Below are 20,202 nucleotides of genomic sequence, written 5' to 3'. Positions count from 1 at the left end.
AGTAAACAAGCAACCCTGGTAGGAAGCAGCTGGCCCTTTCACTGGCTGACCCCCAGGAGCCTACCCTACCCCTATTGCATGGGTGGGTGGTTCAGACTCTTTGAAGCCATGGGGCTAATGACTTAGCAACGACTCCTACTTTTCAAAATTCTCATTCATTCTTTCATTGGATGCCTCCTCTCTGGTGAAATGGTCAGAGCAGGATTGTTTGAGATGTAGGTTGTGTTTTTCCTACTCTGCCACACGGCCTCCTTAAGTAAAACTAAAGATGGAAGATACAAGACAGGAAACTGGGTTCTGGTCCTAACTTGGCCACTAAGTCTGAGACCAGGAGCAACTCATTGACTCTTGGTCTTGCTGTCTGTTCTTGGCTGAGGGTGGGGTGGGAAGAACTGTAGCGTAGCTGTGTGTATTTGAGTGCTGCTGCTTCTGTTAGCTGCCTGACAACCCAGATCAGACACAGTTTAATATTTTGGTGTGATTGGCATTTTCAAACCCATCCTTTGAGAGGTGGTGTACTAAATAAATAATGAGTTAAAGTTCCTAAGCCTGTTTACTCATTTGCATAGTGGAGGGTGATAATGATAGGGTAGGTGTAAGGATTAAATGAGATAATGCATGTACAGGTCTTTCCGAGCTCAGTGAAGATTTTATCATCATTATTATTATAATGCCCAAGCTACTGCCTTAGCATTCCCAATGTATCCAACTGAATATTCTGTTGGAGGTGAATCAGTAGTGTCTTTGGAGTGGGGAATAGGGAGGAGGACAGAAAAGGGGGTCTGGACATAGGTTTGAGAAAGTCACATTTGGGGGTAGGTACAGAGAAGAGGGTTCTGGCTACTTGTTAACTCAGGCATTGATGGAAGTTTTCTTTCCTTTTAGCATGACGACCGTGAAGGCGAAGGCAGTGAGAAGTGGGGAGGTCGGGGCCGGGGCCGAGGAGCCTTTCCCCGAGGTCGAGGCAGGTTCATGTTCCGGAAATCCAGCACCAGCCCCAAATGGGCCCATGACAAGTTCAGTGGGGAAGAAGGGGAGATTGAAGACGACGAGAGTGGGACAGAGAACCGAGAAGAGAAGGACAATTTACAGCCCGCCACTGAGTAGGGGCCATTCTGATGGGAGCTCCTACCCAGGGGGACAGGCGCTAGGAAATGGCTGGTGAAGAACTAAACAGAAGAGCCCCAAGAAGATTCTGAAAATCCCCCCACCAGCCATGCAGAACGCTACTGTAGCCGAAAGCATCCCTGGCGCAGTGTCCCACTGGACAGAGGCGGCTGGCCATGGAGCCTGGGGTCAGGCCCAGTTCTTGAGCAGAACACAGCACATTGGGCTTTAGCTGTGTTTCCCATTTGTTGTTGGTGTGTGGGGTGGGGACCGGGGCAGGGAGGGGAGAGCGATACTTGGATTTTGGTTTGTTCCCTATTAGAAACCAGTTTTGTTCTTAATTTCATTTCATTTGGAGCTAAGAGGACTAATTTGATGATTTTTAATTTCTTTTCCTGGTTTTTAAAGCCCTCTTTTTTAGGCATATATAGTAACATTAGCAGAAAGATTTAATTTGGACAACTTTGATTCTGGTTCTTAAAAGAGAAAACAAAGCATGTGAATAAACATTGAAGTGTTCATCTCAGTTTGGGACCAACTGCTTGGATCTTTGTAAAAATTGGTTTTGTATGTAGAGGAGGAGTTCAAGGCTTTTCTGACCACCTTGTGTTCCCCTTTTCTGCGTAGCCATGTATCACATGGTATTGCTCCTAACCACACCCCACGTGCCCCCTCCCCCAGTATTTTCTGATTTCTTCTGGGCTGGGCTTCCCATTCTCCACCAGCAGCTCCGGTGTCCCAGTTTTCTAGCCCTGCTGATCTCAGCAACAGTGGTGGGAACGGTGACGGTTTCTGGTCTGTTTTCTAAGAAACTTCTGAATTCTATTATCTTTACAAATATAAGATGAGAAAATAATTTTTTCAATATTTTTTATTAATCTTTTTATAAAATGAAAAGAAACTCCTATGATTGATTAAGGAAGGTGGTTATGGCTGGGTGGTTTGTGGGGTTCTCTTTTTTTTTTTTTCCTTTTTAACCTTAAGCTTTAAGTTGAAACATTCTCAGATGTTTGGGGGGGAAAACATCTTCTTAAAATGGGTCCTTGTGCTTGCCTTCTGGGGAGGCGGTCCTGAGCAGGTGAATCATATGGCACTTATGCATATGGTATATGCGGACTGCACCCACCTCTCCACCCCCCTCTCCCCCCAACCTTAGCCTCTTGGGTTGTTGTGCTACTTTTACCCTTACTTTGCTACATTTCTATAGTTAAGTTGGTTTTACTTGATTCATGTTTAAGGGGAAACCCCCCTTAAAGATTTGTTTCAACTCCTCCTGCAAATAAAAATAAATAAATGAAGTGGCAGATGTAAATGGACTCTGGTCATTGTCGCGCTGTGTGTGTGTGTACACACACACGTGGGGGCGGGTATCTCCCATAGCAGCGTCAGGGAACCTGGAAGATAAAATGTCTTTGGGGGCTCAACTCAAACTGTAGCCCAGCCTGATCTTCACCAGCCTCACCCTCACTTGTCCTGGGGAGGAGCTTATGCCTGCATTCTCCTCCCAGTGGTTTTACTTTACCCTGTGTCGGACACCCCAGGAGAACCAGGTGCTTTCACTGTGGTGTGTCATGCATGAGCAAGGACTTTGGCTTCCAAGGTAGTGGGGCGGTGCCGAGGGGTGTGGATAACAGACGCGGCCTTGTGTTTTCCACTGAGCAGCAAGCTTCCCTGAAAGCGCCGGGCTTGGCAGGGCTCAGTGCTTGAGCGTGGACCTATGAACCAGGTGGTCATGGTTCGATTCCCAGTCGGCACATGCCGGGCTTGTGGGCTCGTTCCCCAGTGGGGGGCGTGCAGGAGGCAGCCAGTCAATGATTCTGTCGTCATTGATTCTATCCCTCCCTTCCTCTCTGAAAAAAATAAAAATACATTAAAAAATATTACCTGAAAGTGAGCCTAGCCCACATGGGATGGGCACTAGGTGGACCCTACCTTTCAGCCCTTGCCAGTTCTGAGCTGGCTTAGCCAGCAGAGGCACTGAAAGGAGAATCTGGAGGTGTTTTCTGAAACCAAAGGAAGAGTCTGCGCTCTTCCTCCTGCACTGGCCGGGTGCCCCGAGGGTTATCCGCCTCCCAGGGAAAGCAGAGTACACCAGCAGTAGCTTTGTGGGCACCAGAACAACCACCCCTTCCACTCAGCTCCTGCCAAGGAGCGGTTCCTACCTGCAGGGGGGACCCCACCCAGGTATGTGCCTCTCCCCACCTTTTCTCCTGCAGCTAAAGGCTTGCCAGCAGGGAGAGGATAGGCCAGGAAGGCTCTGCCAAAGGTGGGTGGGAGCCTCAGGGCTAAGGTTTGGAGGACCGGAGGCAGCTGGACTGAAAATTCAGGTGAGAGCAGGTGGGGGAGCTGTGACCTGGGAGTTGTAACCTCAGCACTGGCCGGAGATCTTGGATTCCTCACCCCTGGGCTGGGGGCCGAACCTGCTGAGCCAGGCCGCCCCCTCTCCCACACCCACTCTCAGCACCTGGAGCGGGACCTATCCTATCCGCTTGTGTCTCCGCCTCCTTGGATTCAGTCTCACAGCTTGTCCCAGCCTTCCCAGCCCAGTACTCGGCCGCCCGCGGGATCGCTCTATCCTCCCTGCCCGGCTCTGGAGGGCGTCGCGGAAGCGATGGGTATGTGCGGGAGGTTTGGGGTGGGTCCTCTACACAACCGTGTGGAAATGGCAACAAAAACCTCCACCAGCACCCCGCTCTCCCCAACACGGAGCCCGGACTTGCGCCATGGCCAGGCGGCCTTGACTGGGCCCTTCTGAGCCGCGCTTCCGCCCGCAGAGGTGCTGGTCCTGGCCGGATACCGTGCGCAGAAGGAGGGTGAGCTGAGTCTGGCGCCCGGGGACGTGGTCCGACAGGTGTGCAAGGGACCCCAACGGGGCTGGCTGCGCGGAGAGCTGGGGGGCCACTGTGGCTGCTTCCCGGAGCGCCTGGTGCAGGTGAGTCCCGGAGGTCTGCTTGGCGGGGCGTCTCAGCCCTCACCCTCGGGAGCTGACAGCCCTCTCTCCCGGGCCCTCATTTCCAGGAAATCCCGGAGACTCTGCGCGGCGCGGGAGAGGCGCCGAGACCACGCTGTGCGCGCAGCCGAGGTAAGCCCGACGGGCTGGAGCGCGGAGCCATAGCTGTTCCGCCGGCCCACTCTTGCCCCGCGGGCGTCTCTGTGGGCGGAGCTGCTCGGCCGCTCTGTGGCCTGTGATTGGTTCTCAAGCACAATGCTCCGCCCTGAGCGGGCGGGGCTACGCACCTCCCCCAGCTCAGCGGACTGGGGCACCTGCCCCCGCGTTCTCATTCACTTCCCATCCCAGGTCGCCCTGCCAACTCGCGGAGCTCCCCAAAATGGTGCAAAGTGAACTTCAGCTACAGCCCGGAGCAGGCAGACGAGTTGAAGTTGCAAGCTGGGGAGGTTGTGGAAGTGATAAAGGAGGTGAGAGGAGAAGGTGATGAGAGGATGTGAGGGAGATGATGGAGGACACTCACGGGTGAGGGGAGGTGGGTGAAGTGATGGTGTGGGTGATGGGAATGGTGAGGGGCGCAGAGATGGGAAAGTGAGGCAGCAAGGATGGAGGGGGTCATCGGACAGAATCGGGGTAGAACTAGGAGTGTATGATTTCTAGACTCTTGGGGGCAGAACCAGAACCCCCTGTGTCCTCCCCCTCCCCAGATTGAGGACGGCTGGTGGCTGGGAAAGAAGAATGGGCAGCTGGGAGCCTTTCCATCCAACTTTGTGGAGTTGCTGGACAGTGGGCCCCCAGGTGAGTCCAGACCCTGTGACCCCGTGAAACCCTGTGACCAGACTGCAGTCTCCAATGACCCTCCCAGTGGCTGAAGCCTGTGGCCTGTGACCCACACATCTTGACCTTGTGACCCCTTTGACCTCTTCTATGACCTAACCTATGAATTAACACACACACCCTCTAACCTCCCTTTCCTTCACCAGGCCTTGATAACCCAGGCATGCCTTCACTCAGCCTTGATCCCCAGCAACCTCCCAAGGTAAATTGGGCGGAGTGGGTAAAGAGGTGGGGCGTTCCTCATGGGGCATCGGCACGGGTTGGGGAGGAGGGATTGGAGGTTCAGCTTGTTCCTCCCTCTCCCTGCCCTCACTAGATGAGCAGCCTGACCTGTGACAACCCTCCAGACTACCTGCGGACAGGTGAGCACCCAGCCAAAGAATCCCTTGGGTAGCCCTTCCCAAAGCCTCTTTCACTTCCGGAAGTGAGGATCCAGCTAGGGCCTAGCTGGAGGAGGGATCTGAAGACTGATTTGGGGAGGGGATTTGGCTTCAGAGGACTGACCTCCCCTCAGTCTTCTACCCTGAGACCTACAGGGTCCTGTTTGACTACCAGCCGGAGGCCCCAGATGAGTTGGCACTGCGGAAGGGGGACGAGGTGAAGGTACTGAGGAAGGTATGAAAGGCACGGGGGGGGGGGGGGGGGGGGGACACGGGCGTGCTGAGAAGGGGTGGGGCCTGGGGAGGAAGGAGCTTGGGGTCCGGGCACACCTCTCCCCAGCATCTTTCTCTCCCAGACCACAGAGGATGAGGGCTGGTGGGAAGGAGAGTCTCAAGGCAGAAGAGGAGTTTTCCCAGACAACTTTGTGATCCCACCCCCCCCAGTGAGTACGGAGCTAGACACTCAGGTGTGTGCATGTGGAGGGAGACGGGGCGGACAGGCTACTCTGGACAAAGTCGGGGGTCATGGTGCTCACTGGACACAGCTGGAAGGTCACCCCTAAATGAGGGTGGACCCAGAAATGTGGGGGCTTCTCTTCAGATTCTGATACATCTTTTTTGCACAGATGAAGAAGCTGCTCCCACGAAAAGTGGTATTGCAAGATTCAGGTGGGTGCCCTGGAGGCCGGGGATTGGAGGGGCATTGTCTGGGAGACCCATCAGTCCATAAACACCCACAGCTCCCCAGAGGTCCAGTACACCCACGTAGGAGCTACATCCTGGTGGGTTAAGGATCTGATAGGAATGTATGTAGATCAATGTTTGTATGTATCAATATGTTCGTGTTTCTCTGTATGTCTTGAAAATGCAGCTATCAGTGTATTTAGATCTTTTTCATTGTTTAATAACATGCTATTTAACCTCCATGTGTTTGGATGTTTTTATTGTAGTTGATTTCTTTTTTTGTTAATCCTCGCCCCCCTCCCCCAATTGATTTTTAGGGAGAGTAGAAGAGAGAGGGAAAGACAGAGAGAAACATCGATGTTAGAGAAACACATCAATTGGTTGCCTCCTGCACAAGCCCTAACCAGGGCCTGGGCCGGGGAGGAGCCTGTAACCAAGGTATGTGCCCTTGACCGGAATCAAACCCAGGACCCTTAGGTCCATAGTCCGATGCTCTATCCACTGAGCCAAACCAGCTAGGGCAACTGTAGTTGATTTCTAGTTTCATTCCACTCTGATCTGAGAAGATGCTTGATAGGATTTCAATCTTCTTGAACTTGTAAGACTTGTTTTGTGTCCTAACATGTGGTCTATCTTTGTGAATGATCCATGTGCACTTGAGAAGAATGTATATTCTGCAACTTTGGGGTGAAATGTTCTATAAATGTCAATTAAATCTATCTGATCCAGTGTGTCCTTTAGAGTCACTGTTTCCTTGTTAAGTTTTTGTCTGGAAGATCTATCCAGTGAAGTCAGGGGCTATTAAAGTCCCCTACTATGACTGTATTGTTGTCGATCTCTCCGTTAAAATCCTCTAGAAGTTTTTTTTTATATATTTAGGTGCTCCTAAATTGGGTGCATATATGTTTACCAGGGTTATATCCTCTTGTTGGATCGATCCCTTTAATATTATGTAGTGACCTTTGTCATCTCTTGTGATGGCCTTCATTTTGAAACCTATTTTGTCGAATATGAGTATTGCTACTCCAGCTTTTTTTTCTTTTCCATTTGCATGAATTTTTTTTTTTTTTTCCATCCCTTCATTCTCATCCTGTATGTGTCTTCTGTTCTGAGGTGGGTCTCTTGTAGATAGCTTATAGTTGGGTCATGTTTTTGTATTCATTCAGCTACCCTATGCTTTTTTAAAAAATATATATATTTTATTGATTTTTTACAGACAGGAAGGGAGAGAGAGAGAGTTAGAAACATCAATGAGAGAGAAACATCGATCAGCTGCCTCCTGCACATCTCCCTACTGAGGTTGTGCCTGCAACCAAGGTACATGCCCTTGACCGGAATCAAACCTGGGACCCTTCAGTCCGCAGGCCGACGCTCTATCCACTGAGCCAAACCGGTTTTGGCTACCCTATGCTTTTTGATTGGAACATTTAACCCATTTACATTTAGGGTCATTATTGATAGGTACTTATTTATTGCCATTTTAATTCTGTATGCCTAGGTTTCTCTCTCTATTTCTTCTTCTCATTACAGCAGTCCCGTTATTAGCATTTTTATTTACTTGTATTTTAACTGACTTGAGAGAGAGAGAGAGAGAGAGAGAGAGAGAGAGAGAGAGAGAGGGAGGGAGAGCGAGAGAGAGAAACATTAACATTGATCTATTGCCTCCTGTATGCACCCTGACCAGTGATGGATCCTGCAACCTAGGTATGTGCCCTGACCAGGAATCAAATCTGCAATCTTTTGGTACATGGGATGACGCTCCAATTAACTGAGCCACCCGGCTAGGGTAACTTTTTACTTTTTTCTTTTTTTTTTTTTTTTAAAGTTCATGGCTTTCTTTCTTTTTTTAAAAAAAAATATATTTTATTGATTTTTTACAGAGAAGAAGAGAGAGGGATAGAGAGTTAGAAACATCGATGAGAGAGAAACATCGATCAGCTGCCTCCTGCATGCCCTCCAGTAGGGATGTGCCCGCAACCGAGGTACATGCCCTTGACCGGAATCGAACCTGGGACCCTTTAGTCCGAAGGCCGATGCTCTATCCACTGAGCCAAACCGGTTCGGCAACTTTTTACTTTTTTGATGGCGTCCTTTAATGCACAAAAATTTTAAATTTTGATCAAGTCCCATTTATTTTTTTTTTCCTTTGGTTGCTTGTGGTTTTGGTATCATATCTATGAAACCAATGCCAAATCCAATGTTATACCTCAAATTGATTGAGTTCCCTTCAACCATGACAGTGAACCTTCTGATCCTCAATCTGCCCCACACTCAAAAGTCATTGTGGGCTGGGGAATGGGGAGGAGTCTGGTGGAGGGGAGGAGTAGGCAAGAACCCACCAAGCATAAATGCTTCTCAGATTATTTTAGCCTTCGGTCAATTTCCAGAGCACTGAAATGGTTGCTTTGTCATTTCTGTCCAGCTTTATAGCCGTGTGGGGCGCAAATTTGTCCACTAACTCAGCCATAGTCAAGCCCTGTTTCTATTATCCATTTTTTTAAAACATTGCTTTCAAGTTTTTTACTTCTTGTCTCACGATACTTCTAGTTCACTGATTTTCTCTCTAGCTTTTTGGTTATGTTTGATCTGTGTTTAATTTATACAGTGCATCTTATTTCAGGAGTGCTGTTTTCACCTCCAGTAGTTTAGCTTTCTTTCTTTCTTTCTTTCTTTCTTTCTTTCTTTCTTTCTTTCTTTCTTTCTTTCTTTCTTTCTTTCTTTCTTTCTTTCTTTTCTTTCTTTCTCTTCCTTTTCCCTTCTCTTCTCTTCTCTTTCTTTTCTTCCCCTCCTCACATCTGTCTTTTTATTCCTGACAGCCCTTAGGTGCAGGCCCATCCTTTATGTCTTCAAATATGTTGTACAGGGCTGTGCTGTATTTTCCACCTGGCATTCCAGGTGTGTTGTTTGTTGTGTCTGCCGACTCTGCTCTCACTGGCCTGTCTTCTCATATTTTATGATCGTCGTGTGGGAGCGCGTGACTTGATCTCGGTGTGTGGGAGTCTTGCACGCCTTGGTTGGGAAAGACTTCTTTCAGAGGGGACTGCCTGCTACTTCTGGCCCCAATTTCTCCCTTTCTGTGCCCCTCTCCTACCTCTTTTAAGTCCAACAGTGCCCCCAAATTGTATCCTAAGCAGGATATAATAGCAATTATATCTAGTGGGAGAGCCCCACAGGGCAGGCACCTCATCAGTCATTCCACAGGAAGCAGAAAAGTCAAAGTTACCATTTTAACGGAAGGAGACTTGACTTGGGATGGTGAGCACACCGCATGATATACAGATGATGTATTATAGCATTGGACACCTGAAACCTGTATGACATTACTAACCAATGTCACCCCGATTTCTAAAAAAACACATGTTTACCCAGGCATATGCCCTTGATCGGAATTGAACCCTTCAGTCCACAAGCCAATGCTCTGTCCACTGAGCCAAACCAGCCAGGGCTAAAAAACCCACATTTTTATGAGCTTTGACTGTATGCCAAACACTCTTCTAGTACTTCATATGGGTCAAGTCCTTCAAACTTCACAACAGCCCTACAAGATGTGTACTGTGGTCATCCTGTTTTATGGATGAGGACATTGGGCCACAGGTTAACTTACCTACCCAAGTTTTCTCATAACTGGCAAGTCATGGAGCAAGAATTCAAGGACCCATGCTCTTGCCTATTGCAACATGGCATCTGGGGATTTGTGCATGTGTCTGTGTGATACAGCATGCGTGGGTAAAACTCCAGGTGGCTGCCTGTGTGTCCGTGGATGTCAATACCAATGTGTGTGATGGCCTTCAGGTGTCCACTCTGATGTCACCTTAGTGTGGCTCTTTCTGACCACCCCATTTAAAATTATTCTTATCCTTCCTCAATCATATGTCCTACTCTCTAACACACTGCCTGTTTGCTTCCCCAATAGAACATGAGCTCACTCACACTGCTGGGGGAAGAACATACCAGAGGCAGGGTGAGTACAGCCAAAGCCCAGGTTGGAGGCCATTGCAATAGTCCAGGTGAAGATGGTGGTGACTTGATCAGGAGTGCTCAGGGGCCGAGGTAGTGAAGAGAGGTGGATGTAGGACATGTTTTAAAGATAGAGCAGACGGGATTTACTGAAGGGTTGGATGTGTGCAGCATAAAGGTATAAAAGAGGTCAAGGATCACTCCTCACTTTGTGGTATGAGCAAGTGGGCAATTGGGTGAGATGGGGAACCCTGGGAAAGGGGCAGATTCAGGGAACAGGGAGGTTGGGAAGCAAGAGACAGGTTTTGAACATGTTGCGTGTGTGATGCCAGTTAGCTCTCCAAGTGCAAATAATGGGAGGACAGTCAGATCTGAGTGTGGGGCTCAGGGAAGAGAGAGGAACTAGAAGTGGATACGTCAGAGTCCTTGGCTTATTGCTGGTAATTAAGCCCGTGAGACTGGGTGGGATTTCTTAGGGAGTAAATGAGATGGAAAGACAACGAAGTTTCAGGGAGGGTGAACTGGAAGGTCTTGCCATGGTCCAGGACAGAAATGAAGTCTGAACCAGTCATGACACTAAGCAGGGACAGGTCTTAGAAAAGCATGGATTGAAGAACTGGCAGTATTTGGAGCCACCTCCCCCACAAAGCCTTCCCTGACTGCTCTTTGGGGTGCCCCCACAGTTCCCTATGCCCCTGTGGCATGAAGGTGTCAGCTTCCCCAGAGCTCCCAAGAGGCGGAGTCACACGATTCACCTCCTGTCCCTAATCCCTGTGCACAGCACCGGGCAGGGCCAGGGGCTCCCAGGTGGATGGATAAGTGAGAACAAATGCTGCACTTACCTCTTCCCTCCAGCTCCTGTTAAGGAATCAAAAAAGATGATGCCCAAAACAACCCTCCCTACAGTCAAGAAGCTGATGACAGCCCACACTGGGCCCAGCAAAGCCAAGTAGGAGCAGGGTGGGGCTGGGGAAGGATAAGGGTGCGTAGGAAATGCTGTGCCTTTCTGATGGGGCTATGTTGCAGGCCACCTGGTGGAGACGGTCAGAAGCGCCCCTCCAGAGACTCGGGTAAGCCTGGCTCCTCTCTCAGTTGGGTGAGGACTGGGTGACCGATGGGGAGAGACTCAGCCTGGGCCCCTGACATGCTGCTCTCACAGGCTCCAGTGGCAGCCTCTTGGCTGGGGGTCCGGGCCACACTGGCAGAAAGCGATCCAGAACCCAGGCTACCCGGCAGCGACCTGCAAACACTCAGGTGAGAGGCCCGCAACATGGCAGCGTGGGAGACTGGGCAGTCTGCTTCCCAGGGGTATGGCGTGTGAGGGTGAAGGATCCCAGGCCGAGGAGAGCCCTCAGCTGAGACCTCGTCTCCATCACCACAGGAGGAAGAGCGGAAAAGCCGAGCAAAGGCCCCTCCTGCGAATAAAACCGCTACTCCGGGCAAGACACTCACCCCAAAGAAGACCCTGCCTCCGCGCAAGGCCCGCATTCCAGAAGGGGTCCTTTCTGCGGACGAGGCCCCTCTAGGTGTCGAACTTGCAGATGAAGCCCTTTACTCAAAGATGGGCTCTTCTGGGGACGAGGCCTCCACCCTAGAAAAGGCCTTGACCTTCGATCAGATGCTCTCTGAAGAGACCTCTTCCGGGGACAACACTCAGGTGGATCCGTCTCCGGAGGCAACCCCGTCCAAGTCCAAGAGCATGTCTTCCTCGGTCCATAAGCCAGAGGAACACCCCCCTGATGAGAGGGACAGCTCTGACCTCCAGTTGGAGGCTACGTCAGGGTCCCTTGAGAATGTGGTCCAACTCTGGGCAGATCCCACCGCCCTCCAGGAGAAGACGCCTGCGGAGGATGAAACGACCCCCAAAGAGGAGGCAGCCCACAAAAAGGTAGCCCCTGCTCAAAAGAATCCACCTCTGACTCCAGGCCCTCAAGGAACTCCCACCCTTCATTCACTGGTCCCACAAAATCCCACCCTCAGCAAGAATGACAATGAGGAGGTGAGGAAGCTACAGGAGGAGGTGGAGTCTTTAAGGAAGGCCCTGGAGCTGATGGGGGAGCAGCTGGAGTAAGTCGGGGAGGGTTAGGAAGGGGTGGGTTAGGAGGGGGTGGGTTAGGAGGGGGGAAGGAGAAGGGCAGGGCTGAGCCACCCTTCCCCTCATTCTCTTGTCTGCAGAAGTAAGCTAATGGACATCTGGGAGGAACTGAAGAGGGAGAGGGAGAGGCGCCGGCTGCTGGAGGTGGGTGCTGTGCGAATCCCTGAATCCCGGCAGGAAGGGGGCTGGTGGCAGACCCTCCCCTGACGCCGTCTCCCCACCAGGTTCAGATGAACCTGAGGATCAAGGATTCCCTGACCCCAAGCTCCAGCCCCACGCAGCAGCAGACGCAGACGCAGACGCAGTAAGGTGGAGCCTGGAGGGAAGGCTGCCTCCGCGCACCGACGTCCTTGCACACAACGTTGGGAAAGCCAAGAAAGTAAACTTTGCTGTGTACCTCACCGCGCCGGCCTGGTCCTTGCGGGGGCGGGGCCTTCGCGGCGGGCGGGGCTGGTGCTCTGCATTCCTGGCAGTCTCTTCCTGGCACATCTGGCCAACATGTGGCTCTCATTACTGTTCCCAAGGCCTGTGCACGGCTATTTTTACCCACCGGATGGCGGGCGGGGGGGGGGGGGGGGGGGGTTGGGTGGGCGTCTCCTTCGGACGCCAGCAAGCAGGAGGGGCCCAGGCCCAGGCGGGGTCAGGCTTTGCCTGCGGCCGGATTCCGGAATCCAGCTGTGCGCCAGCAACCCTGCTTTCCAACCCCAGACTCCTCCCAGTTGGCCCCACTGTCCCTTAAGGACTCAGAAACGCGCCTCAGCTCAGGCACACGTGGTTACACTGGGGCACCTTGGCGTCAAGGTCGGGCTCCCGAGGCCTGGCGTTGGGTGATGGCAGTGATGCGTGAACCCTGGGCACTTGTCGGGACAGGGGTGACGTGTGCCCAGGAGCGTGCGAGTAAGGCGTGCATTTGAGGAAGGAATTCTGGGTGAGACAAGTGTGCTGAGGACGGAGTGAGGGGGAGGTCAGCCTGGTAAAGGAGTCCAGTGGCTCTCAGCCCTGGGGCCCCTGCAGGACAGGCGCCTGCGGAAAGGAACGTTGGAGGCCGGGATAACAGAGACACCGAGTCACTAAGAATGCAGCTTTCATTGGTCACTTCACCTCTGGACCATCCCGGAGCGAGGGTGGGGACCTGGGTCCTGCCCTCCCCCCAGGGTCTTCAGGCAGGACTGGGGAAGGGCGCCTCCCAGAGGGTGGGGATCGCGCCCAATAGCACCGTGGGAGCCGCGGGGGCGGGGCCGACAGCACGGCCGGCGGGGCGTAGGAAGGTCCTGCGTCAGCGACGAGCTCGTGTGCACGTCCAGGACCCAGCGCGCCCGGCCGCGGAGCGAGGCCCGGTCAGTAATAGTGCATGCGGCCCAGCGTGCCCGTGGCCGCGGGGCTGGGCCCCAGCGTGCCCGTGCCCAGCAGGTCCGGCTGCCCGGTGCGCCAGATCTCCCGCAGGATCCGTTCCCGCTCCTCCAAGCGCTGCGCGCGCTCCAGCTCCTCTGCCGACGTGAAGACGTTAATGCTCACGGTCCCATCGGGCTCCGCGGACAGCTCCGGGCTGGGCAGCGTGTCCTCGGGGCCCAGCCGCGTCACGGTGTCCTCCTCGTCTTCCTCCTCGTCGTCGTCCTCTAGGGCGCCACGCGGGTCCCGGTGCCGCGCGAGGAGCCGCGGCCGCGGGCGGGGCGCGCAGGAGATGGTGATGACGAGCAGGCACAGGGTGAGCAGCAGCCCGAAGCAGACGCCCAGCACGAAGTAGAGGCCAAAGCTCTCCGGGTTAGCTGGGGGTCAGAGGGCGGGAGTCATGGAGGGGCCCCGGCGGGTGGGAGTCACTCCGTCTCGAAAGGACTCCCGGTTTTCCGTTTGGGGGGCGAGGACAGTGCCTCCTGTTGGAAGGGCATTAGGGAGCTGCCATCGGGCAGCGGGGGCAGCGAGGGTTGGGGTAACTGGCTGTAAGTGACTAGCTGGGGGGAGGGGGTTAATAATGAAAGGGGTGGGGAGGGAAGGGGCAGGGAGAGGTGCACGCCGCGGGTGGGCGCCCTCACCGCGGATGTGTGCGTAGGCCGCCAGGCTATTGCTGAGCAATTCCATGTCCCTTCGGGGGGCATCCATGCTGCTCGGGGGCAGCTCCCTGGTCCGCCTGCGAGGTGGGTACGATCAGCTCCGACTCCCCCGCCTCGGGCTGACCCCGACCCCGCTCTCCTCGGGCAGCTCCTCCCTGGAAGAGCGGCCCCAGGTCCCACCCTGGAAAGCGCGGCGGCCCGACTCCCTCGCAGACTTGGGCCCTGTCCGGGGGTCCTCCCCCCGCGCACCGACACCCTCCAACCTGGGGTCAGGGAGGGGGCCGCGGGAGGCCCCGCCCCCCGTGAGGTCCCCAAAAGAGGTCCGGTTTCGCGGTCCCGAGAGCGAGATGTCGGAGAAACGCGGTGCCTTCCGCCCTCCCTAGGCGAGCTCCCGGGAGGGGAGGCCGACTCCCTCTCCCATCCCGCCCGCCCCCGGGACCCGCCGGCCCGCAGGCCCGGGCTCGCTCACCGTTAGTGCCCCGTTTCTCCGGGGACCGGCCCCTGCGCCTCCGGCGGCCGCACACACCCGGGGCCCGGCCGCTCCCGCCCCGTCCGGTCGGCTCGGCTCCCAGGCCGCGGCAGCGCGGGCCGGACACGGGCCGATGGACCAGCCGGCGGAAAGTTTCCTCCGAGGAAAGAGGAGGGACGGGGCGGGGCGGGCGGGGGAGGCGGGGAGGGAAAGGGCCGGCGGAGGAAGGGGAGAGGAGGGGGAGCGATGCCTGCGGGGCGTCTTGTCCCCCCCACCCCCGCAGGAAACTGCAGGGGAGGCGGGTTCCAGGGGCCCGCCCCCGGGCTACTACTAACAACAATAATAATAACGAGGAGGATGGAGTCCTGCCTAGGTGCCAGGCCACGGGCTGAATAAACCCTTTACAACATTATTTTATTTAAGCCTTCTGAATCATCCTGTATTGCGGTGTCATCCCCACTTGGCAGATAAGTAAACTGAGTCACGGATTGAAAAACGACCACACGGTCAGGATTTGAACCCACTGCTCTCTGACCCCAGAGCCTGGCTGGGCTCCGAACCCTGTCCCTCTGCCTTGCTCTTCCTCCCAGAAGGTTCCCTCACCCAGGCAAGACTGCCTGCCTTGTCAGCCTCCCCCAGACCCTCAAGCCACACCCGAGGGAAGGGACTCTCTTCCCCTCCTCCCAGGGCCCGGCGCTGAGTGTGTCCAGCTGGCTGAGCGCTGGTCAGCAGGGTTAATGAGTGCTGGACTCAGGCTTCAAGCCAGGCTGCAAGGCCAGCCTTGCAGAACCCAGCCTGGGGCCTCTGAGGGCCCCTGTGTTCTGCACCAGAGTGTGGGGCGAAAATGCCTTTCCCTTCTGGCTAAACCTGCCCGTGCACATGCGTTTCCACATGGGCTCAGGGCTTGTGCATGCAGTGTGTGGTGTGATCAGTGTGTGGGCTCAGGTCTTCTTCCTGCCCAGACTCCCAGCCCCCCCTTCTGGGCCCCCCTTCCTGTGCTGGGGCTGGGGTGAGGGGGAGGCCTTCTTGGCGGGAGCCTTAGAGAGGAGGAGGGAAGGAAGGGGGGAGAGGAAATTGCAGACATAGCTGAAGGCGCTGCCTGAGGCCTGTGGGCCAGTGACCCCACTCTGTCCAGGCTGGAGACCCCCACTCCAACTCCTGAGACTGGGTTCACGCAGAGGGCAGATCTAGATGGGAAAGGACTAGCATGGGCTCCCCTGGGGGTGGGAGAGGCACTCCTGGGTATCTCTGTGACTGAGTAGTCTGTTTTGTGAGCATGTGGCACTATTTCTGCTTAAATCTGTGTATTTGTGTGTCTATTTTCATGTTGTATCTGCTTGAGCATTTTTTGGGGGGTGGGCATGTCTGTGTAGAAATCCATGCAGTCTCTCGTCAACAAATGCCAACCGAGCGCCCTGTTAGCATCTCCTAGCAATGGGAGGTCAGCGGTGGACAGACAGTCACCAATCTTTGTCTCACGGAGCTGACACTAAGGTGGACAGACAGACAATGCATGAAGGAGCGATGCGGGTGCTGCTGAGCTCAGAGGATGACGGAACAGGGCCATGTGATGGGGAGCACCTGGGCAGCTCTCCAGGCGGGCATCTGAGGTGAGAGCTAGATCCTGCGGGGGCAGCCATGCAGCATCTGGGGTGGAGTGTGGGGCTGGAAGGAGGGCGAGGGCCCTGAAGGAGAACATCTTAGGGTCCCTGGACCGTGTGGAGGAGCTAGATGTGCGTGTCATGGGGAGCCCCTGGACTTAGGAGAGTGTCATGGTTTGGTGACACCCTTTGGAGAGTTCCCTGTAGGGGCTCAGCGTGGGATGGGCCACACAGGTGAGAATGGAAGCAGAGCTGTGCGCAGGCTGGCAGCCCTACAGGCCAGCGGTGGCAGAGGGCTTGGACCGGGATGGGCTGTGGAGGAGGTGAGACAGGATTCATTCAGGCAGCGTTTTGAAGGGAGTGTTAACAGGACTTCCTGCATGGGCTGTGGATGCCAAGGAAAGAGGAATATAGGACAGCTGGTGGTATTGGGCCCACACACGTTTAGGTGGGAGCAGGTTTGGGGCAATCTGAGTTTCTTTTTATTTATTTATTTATTTATTTTTAAAAATACATTTTATTGATTTTTTTACAGAGAGGAAGGGAGAGGGATAGAGAGTTAGAAACATCGATGAGAGAGAACCATTGATCAGCTGCCTCCTGCACGCCCCCCACTAGGGATGTGCCCGCAACCAAGGTACATGCCCTTGACCAGACTCGAACCTGGGACCCTTCCGTCCGCAGGCCGACGCTCTATCCACTGAGCCAAACCAGTCAGGGCCTGAGTTTCTTTTTAGATAGATTTGACATGTCCAGTAGATACCGGGTGAGACAGGCGGGTAGAGCCCTGAGTCTGGGCTGGAAATGTGTTTGCGAGCTTAACACCCAAGATGGACTGAACACTGTGGGAGGGGGTGAGACGAGAAGGGGTCTGAAGCCTGAACCCTGGAAACTCCAGCCTTGAGGGGTCCCGGGGAGGAGGTGTCAGGCAGGAGAGACGAGTGACGGGAGGAAGACCTGGCCAGGACCAGGACGCCATCAGCCATGTTAAACTGGGCCGAGAGGCGAAGGCGAGGCCAGAATCTGACCCCTGGCTGGGATATTGGTGGGCGTCGTTGGTTGTACCACTGTGCTGAATGCCTACCACCATGAAGATCAATGTGTTTCGGCTGCGCTTGTGACCTACCCTGGGTGTTGGGGATGTGTGCCTTTGCGTGCACATACGTGTGCCTGTCTCCATGTGTCTCTGTGCCTCTCTGTGTGTGGCAGCTGTGAGACTTCGGGTATGTTTGTGCTAAGCTCTTTCCGTGTATCCCTGCGCTGTGCAGATCTCTGTGTCTGGGTTGTTGGTGGTGTTTGGTGTGGTCAGGTGTGACTCAGCCCTGGTGAGGCAGGTGGCCATGCTGGAGCAGAGTGGGCCTGAGATGGTGGCTGGTCCCTTCAGAGAGGGACACACGGCAGGGGGATGCATGTGGCCAAGCCAGGCCAGGGGGAGTGACCGCCTTGCCCTGGAGGGTTAGAAGAAGCTGTGGGCTGCTCCTAGGGACCCAAAGTTTTTGGCCCGTGTGCCATCTGCACAGTCCACGTGTCCTCCTGGCCACCTGCCTATCTGCTCTTCTGCCTGCCTCTCCCTGCCCGCCGGCCCGTCTGTAGGTCTGCCCAGCCACCTGTTTACCCGGAGCACTGACCGGGACCTCTCTGATCTCTGCATGTCTGTCACCTGCCTGCCTGGCTCCCATCCCCTCTGTCTGCCTGCTGATTGTCCTGTCTTGAGGGGTCCTGTTGGCCTATGACTGACCTGCTGCTGCCCACCTGCCCACTTGCTGGCTGCCTCTCTGCCTTCTTGTCGGTGTGAGAATAGAGATTTGTCACCTTGGGAGGCACAGAGAGTGAGCCTAAGATGAACCACGGGAAAGACAGGTCTTGGTGGGAGGTCAGGGGTTGAGAGATCCGGAGTCTCTGGGTGGGGTCTCGGGGGCTGGCATATTCAGGGCCTAATGCCAAGCCGACTGCTCCCTTCCCCAGCAGCCAAGCTGGGGCTGTCCCGGCTGTTCTGTTCCTGACACTGGGGCCTCACACCACTGGGGGTGGGGGGCGGTCAGAGGTTGCCTAGGTCTTGGATGGGGAGAGAAAGGGACTCATTCAAGGGGTCCTACGACCAGCCCATCCTCTAACTGCCTTCCCAGCACCCAGGACCGCTGCGGGGAGAGGGGCAGCCTGAGAGTTTACAAAATGAAGAATAGTAATGGCTACTGAGGAACCTCTTGGCACCTGACACTCTGCTAACTGCTGCGCTGCCCACCCCTCACAACCTCCCAGGAACCAGGTAGTTTGTAGGGTGACTCCATTTTACAGTCGAGGAAAGTGGGGTTCAGAGAGGTGGAGTCATATATGTGCGGTCACATAAGAGGTGGGGCCTTAATTCGAACCTCAGAGCCCTGTTCCCAGCCATCTTCGAGGTCACGGTTCTCCCCGTCAGCCCCAGCGCTGCCGTGTCACGATCCTTCGTGCTGCCCCTTTTATGCTCCTGAGTGAAATTTATGGCTAATATACCCACCTCCACATCTAATTTAAAATGCACACACACGTATGTCGTAATATAAAAGAAATAAAGGGTAACGGTACATATCTGAGAAGTGATCAATTGTGGGGAAGGCGACAGCTCTGAGCGCAGATTAGCTCCTATTGGGATACTGTGGTGGCGGCAGTGTCTGCAATGGTGACGAACTCGTGAAATTCTGAACGACATAAAGTACAAACTGCTTCCACTCTGCACAGTAGTTGCATTCCTCGAGAATTCAGTGTACGTTATGTGTACACGAAGCCTTTGTGTGTTTATGTGTAAAGTGGAGTTAGATTCTTGGCTCTGGAGATTATAAACAGGTTTTCACCCATGTCGTGCAGGAGGTAGACTCTGCCTTCCTTGTAGGGTTGTCTGGGGTCCCTGGTCCCCACCCTCTCAATGCCAGCGACACCCCCCCCCCCATTGTGACGATCAGTCCCCAAAACCCCCCAGCACCACATGGACGGACACGCAGGGAAGATTCCTGCCTGTGGGAGCTCAACATTCGAGCAGGGAAGACATGCAATCACTAGTCAAATAGATGACAGAATGTTGGGCTGTGCTGAGCACAATGAAGAATAAAGGAGGGCAAAGGGCTACAGACCAGGTCGACGTGGCCAGGAAGGCTTCTCTGAGGAGCTGACATTTAAAAAATATATGTATTTTGTTGATTTTTTTACAGAGAGGAAGGGAGAGGGTTAGAGAGTTAGAAACATCGATGAGAGAGAAACATCCATCAGCTGCCTCCTGCACACCCCCTACTGGGGATGTGCCTGCAACCAAGGTACATGCCCTGGACCGGAATTGAACCTGGGACCCTTTAGTCCGCAGGCCGACGCTCTCTCCACTGAGCCAAACCGGTTAGGGCAGGAGCTGACATTTTGAGCGGAGGGAAGTGAGGGAGGGAGCCATGCCAATCTTGGGGAAGAGCCCTCCGGAGAGAATAGCCAATGAAAGGTCTTGTGGGAGCTGTGCTTGGCTTGGTCAGAAGCAGCAAGAAGGCCCATGTGGCTGGGACAGCGGGTGAGGCGTGAGGGGCTGAGAGGTTACGGGGGAGGCCAGGTTAGAGCCTGGTGTTGTAGAGCTTTCTAATCCTGAGACAGGCCTCTGGATGTCCTCTGGGTGGCACGGGGCAGAGGCCATCAGAGGGGTGTGAGGAGAGGAGGGAAAGAATTCGTTTAAAGCAGCGGTTCTCAACCTGTGGGTCGCGACCCCTTTGGCAGTCGAACGACCCTTTCACAGGGGTCGCCTAAGACCATCCTGCATATCAGATGTTTACATTATGATTCATAACAGTAGCAACATGACAGTTATGAAGTAGCAACGAAAATAATTTTATGGTTGGGTCACAACATGAGAAACTGTATTTAAAGGGCCAGAAGGTTGAGAACTACTGGTTTAAAGGTTCACTGACTGCTGGGTGGCTGGGCTGCCACAGGGAACAGGGAGGACAGGAAGTGAGAGAAGGGGCTCAGCCCTCAGATGGGTGGTCACAGGGAGGCCATGGGGTGTGGGAGAGAGACCAGAGATCACAGCTGACTTGGCTGGGAGCCTGAACAACTCGGCTGTGGAGA

At 54.3% G+C, this 20,202-nt stretch overlaps 3 protein-coding genes across 10 annotated transcripts in view; 2 read left to right on the top strand and 1 right to left on the bottom strand.

Moving 5' to 3' along the window:
* THRAP3 (thyroid hormone receptor associated protein 3) overlaps positions 1–2,419 on the top strand; it is a 55,674-nt gene extending 53,255 nt beyond the window's left edge. For all 3 annotated transcript variants that reach the window (XM_059690172.1, XM_059690171.1, XM_059690173.1), the window contains one exon: positions 886–2,419. In XM_059690172.1, the coding sequence (XP_059546155.1) occupies positions 886–1,107 (222 nt within the window). In that variant the 3' untranslated portion in view covers positions 1,108–2,419. The remainder of the gene's footprint in view (positions 1–885) is intronic.
* A 927-nt stretch (positions 2,420–3,346) lies between these two features.
* SH3D21 (SH3 domain containing 21) lies at positions 3,347–12,534 on the top strand. 6 transcript variants are annotated; one of them, XM_059690174.1, is made up of 17 exons: positions 3,348–3,722; positions 3,882–4,039; positions 4,126–4,189; positions 4,406–4,524; positions 4,762–4,852; positions 5,038–5,093; positions 5,208–5,253; positions 5,406–5,506; positions 5,628–5,714; positions 5,898–5,940; positions 9,869–9,916; positions 10,768–10,861; positions 10,939–10,982; positions 11,072–11,166; positions 11,294–11,979; positions 12,088–12,151; positions 12,232–12,533. In XM_059690174.1, the coding sequence occupies exons 1-17, from the start codon at positions 3,719–3,721 to the stop codon at positions 12,313–12,315; spliced, it is 1,884 nt and encodes a 627-aa protein (XP_059546157.1). In that variant the 5' UTR covers positions 3,348–3,718; the 3' UTR covers positions 12,316–12,533. The 6 variants fall into 6 exon arrangements, with proteins under 6 accessions (XP_059546159.1, XP_059546158.1, XP_059546160.1 ...); XM_059690176.1 differs by lacking the exon at positions 5,628–5,714 and having other exon boundaries at positions 3,347–3,722; positions 12,232–12,534; XM_059690175.1 differs by lacking the exon at positions 9,869–9,916 and having other exon boundaries at positions 3,347–3,722.
* Positions 12,535–13,074: 540 nt separating this feature from the next.
* Positions 13,075–14,703, bottom strand: EVA1B (eva-1 homolog B). Its single transcript, XM_059690181.1, has 3 exons — positions 14,525–14,703; positions 14,038–14,132; positions 13,075–13,773 (listed from the first exon to the last, which is right to left on the bottom strand). The coding sequence occupies exons 2-3, from the start codon at positions 14,102–14,104 to the stop codon at positions 13,346–13,348; spliced, it is 495 nt and encodes a 164-aa protein (XP_059546164.1). The 5' UTR covers positions 14,105–14,132; positions 14,525–14,703; the 3' UTR covers positions 13,075–13,345.
* Positions 14,704–20,202: the final 5,499 nt, after the last annotated feature.

This window comes from Myotis daubentonii, chromosome 3 (assembly GCF_963259705.1).
Source record: "Myotis daubentonii chromosome 3, mMyoDau2.1, whole genome shotgun sequence".
In the NCBI taxonomy this organism is placed as follows: Eukaryota; Metazoa; Chordata; class Mammalia; order Chiroptera; family Vespertilionidae; genus Myotis; species Myotis daubentonii.
Note: the sequence above shows the minus strand (reverse complement) of the source record. Positions and strands in the feature narration are given on the sequence as shown.

Excerpts from the sequence above, each read along its gene's own strand:
- SH3D21 (XM_059690174.1), top strand. Across the intron at positions 4,190-4,405 it reads ACGCTGTGCGCGCAGCCGAG|GTCGCCCTGCCAACTCGCGG; the intron begins GTAAGCCCGACG and ends TTCCCATCCCAG. Across the intron at positions 9,917-10,767 it reads AAGAACATACCAGAGGCAGG|CTCCTGTTAAGGAATCAAAA; the intron begins GTGAGTACAGCC and ends TCTTCCCTCCAG.
- EVA1B (XM_059690181.1), bottom strand. The coding sequence starts at position 14,104 with ATGGATGCCCCCCGAAGGGACATGGAATTGCTCAGCAATAGCCTGGCG. Across the intron at positions 13,774-14,037 it reads GGCCTACGCACACATCCGCG|CTAACCCGGAGAGCTTTGGC; the intron begins GTGAGGGCGCCC and ends TCTGACCCCCAG.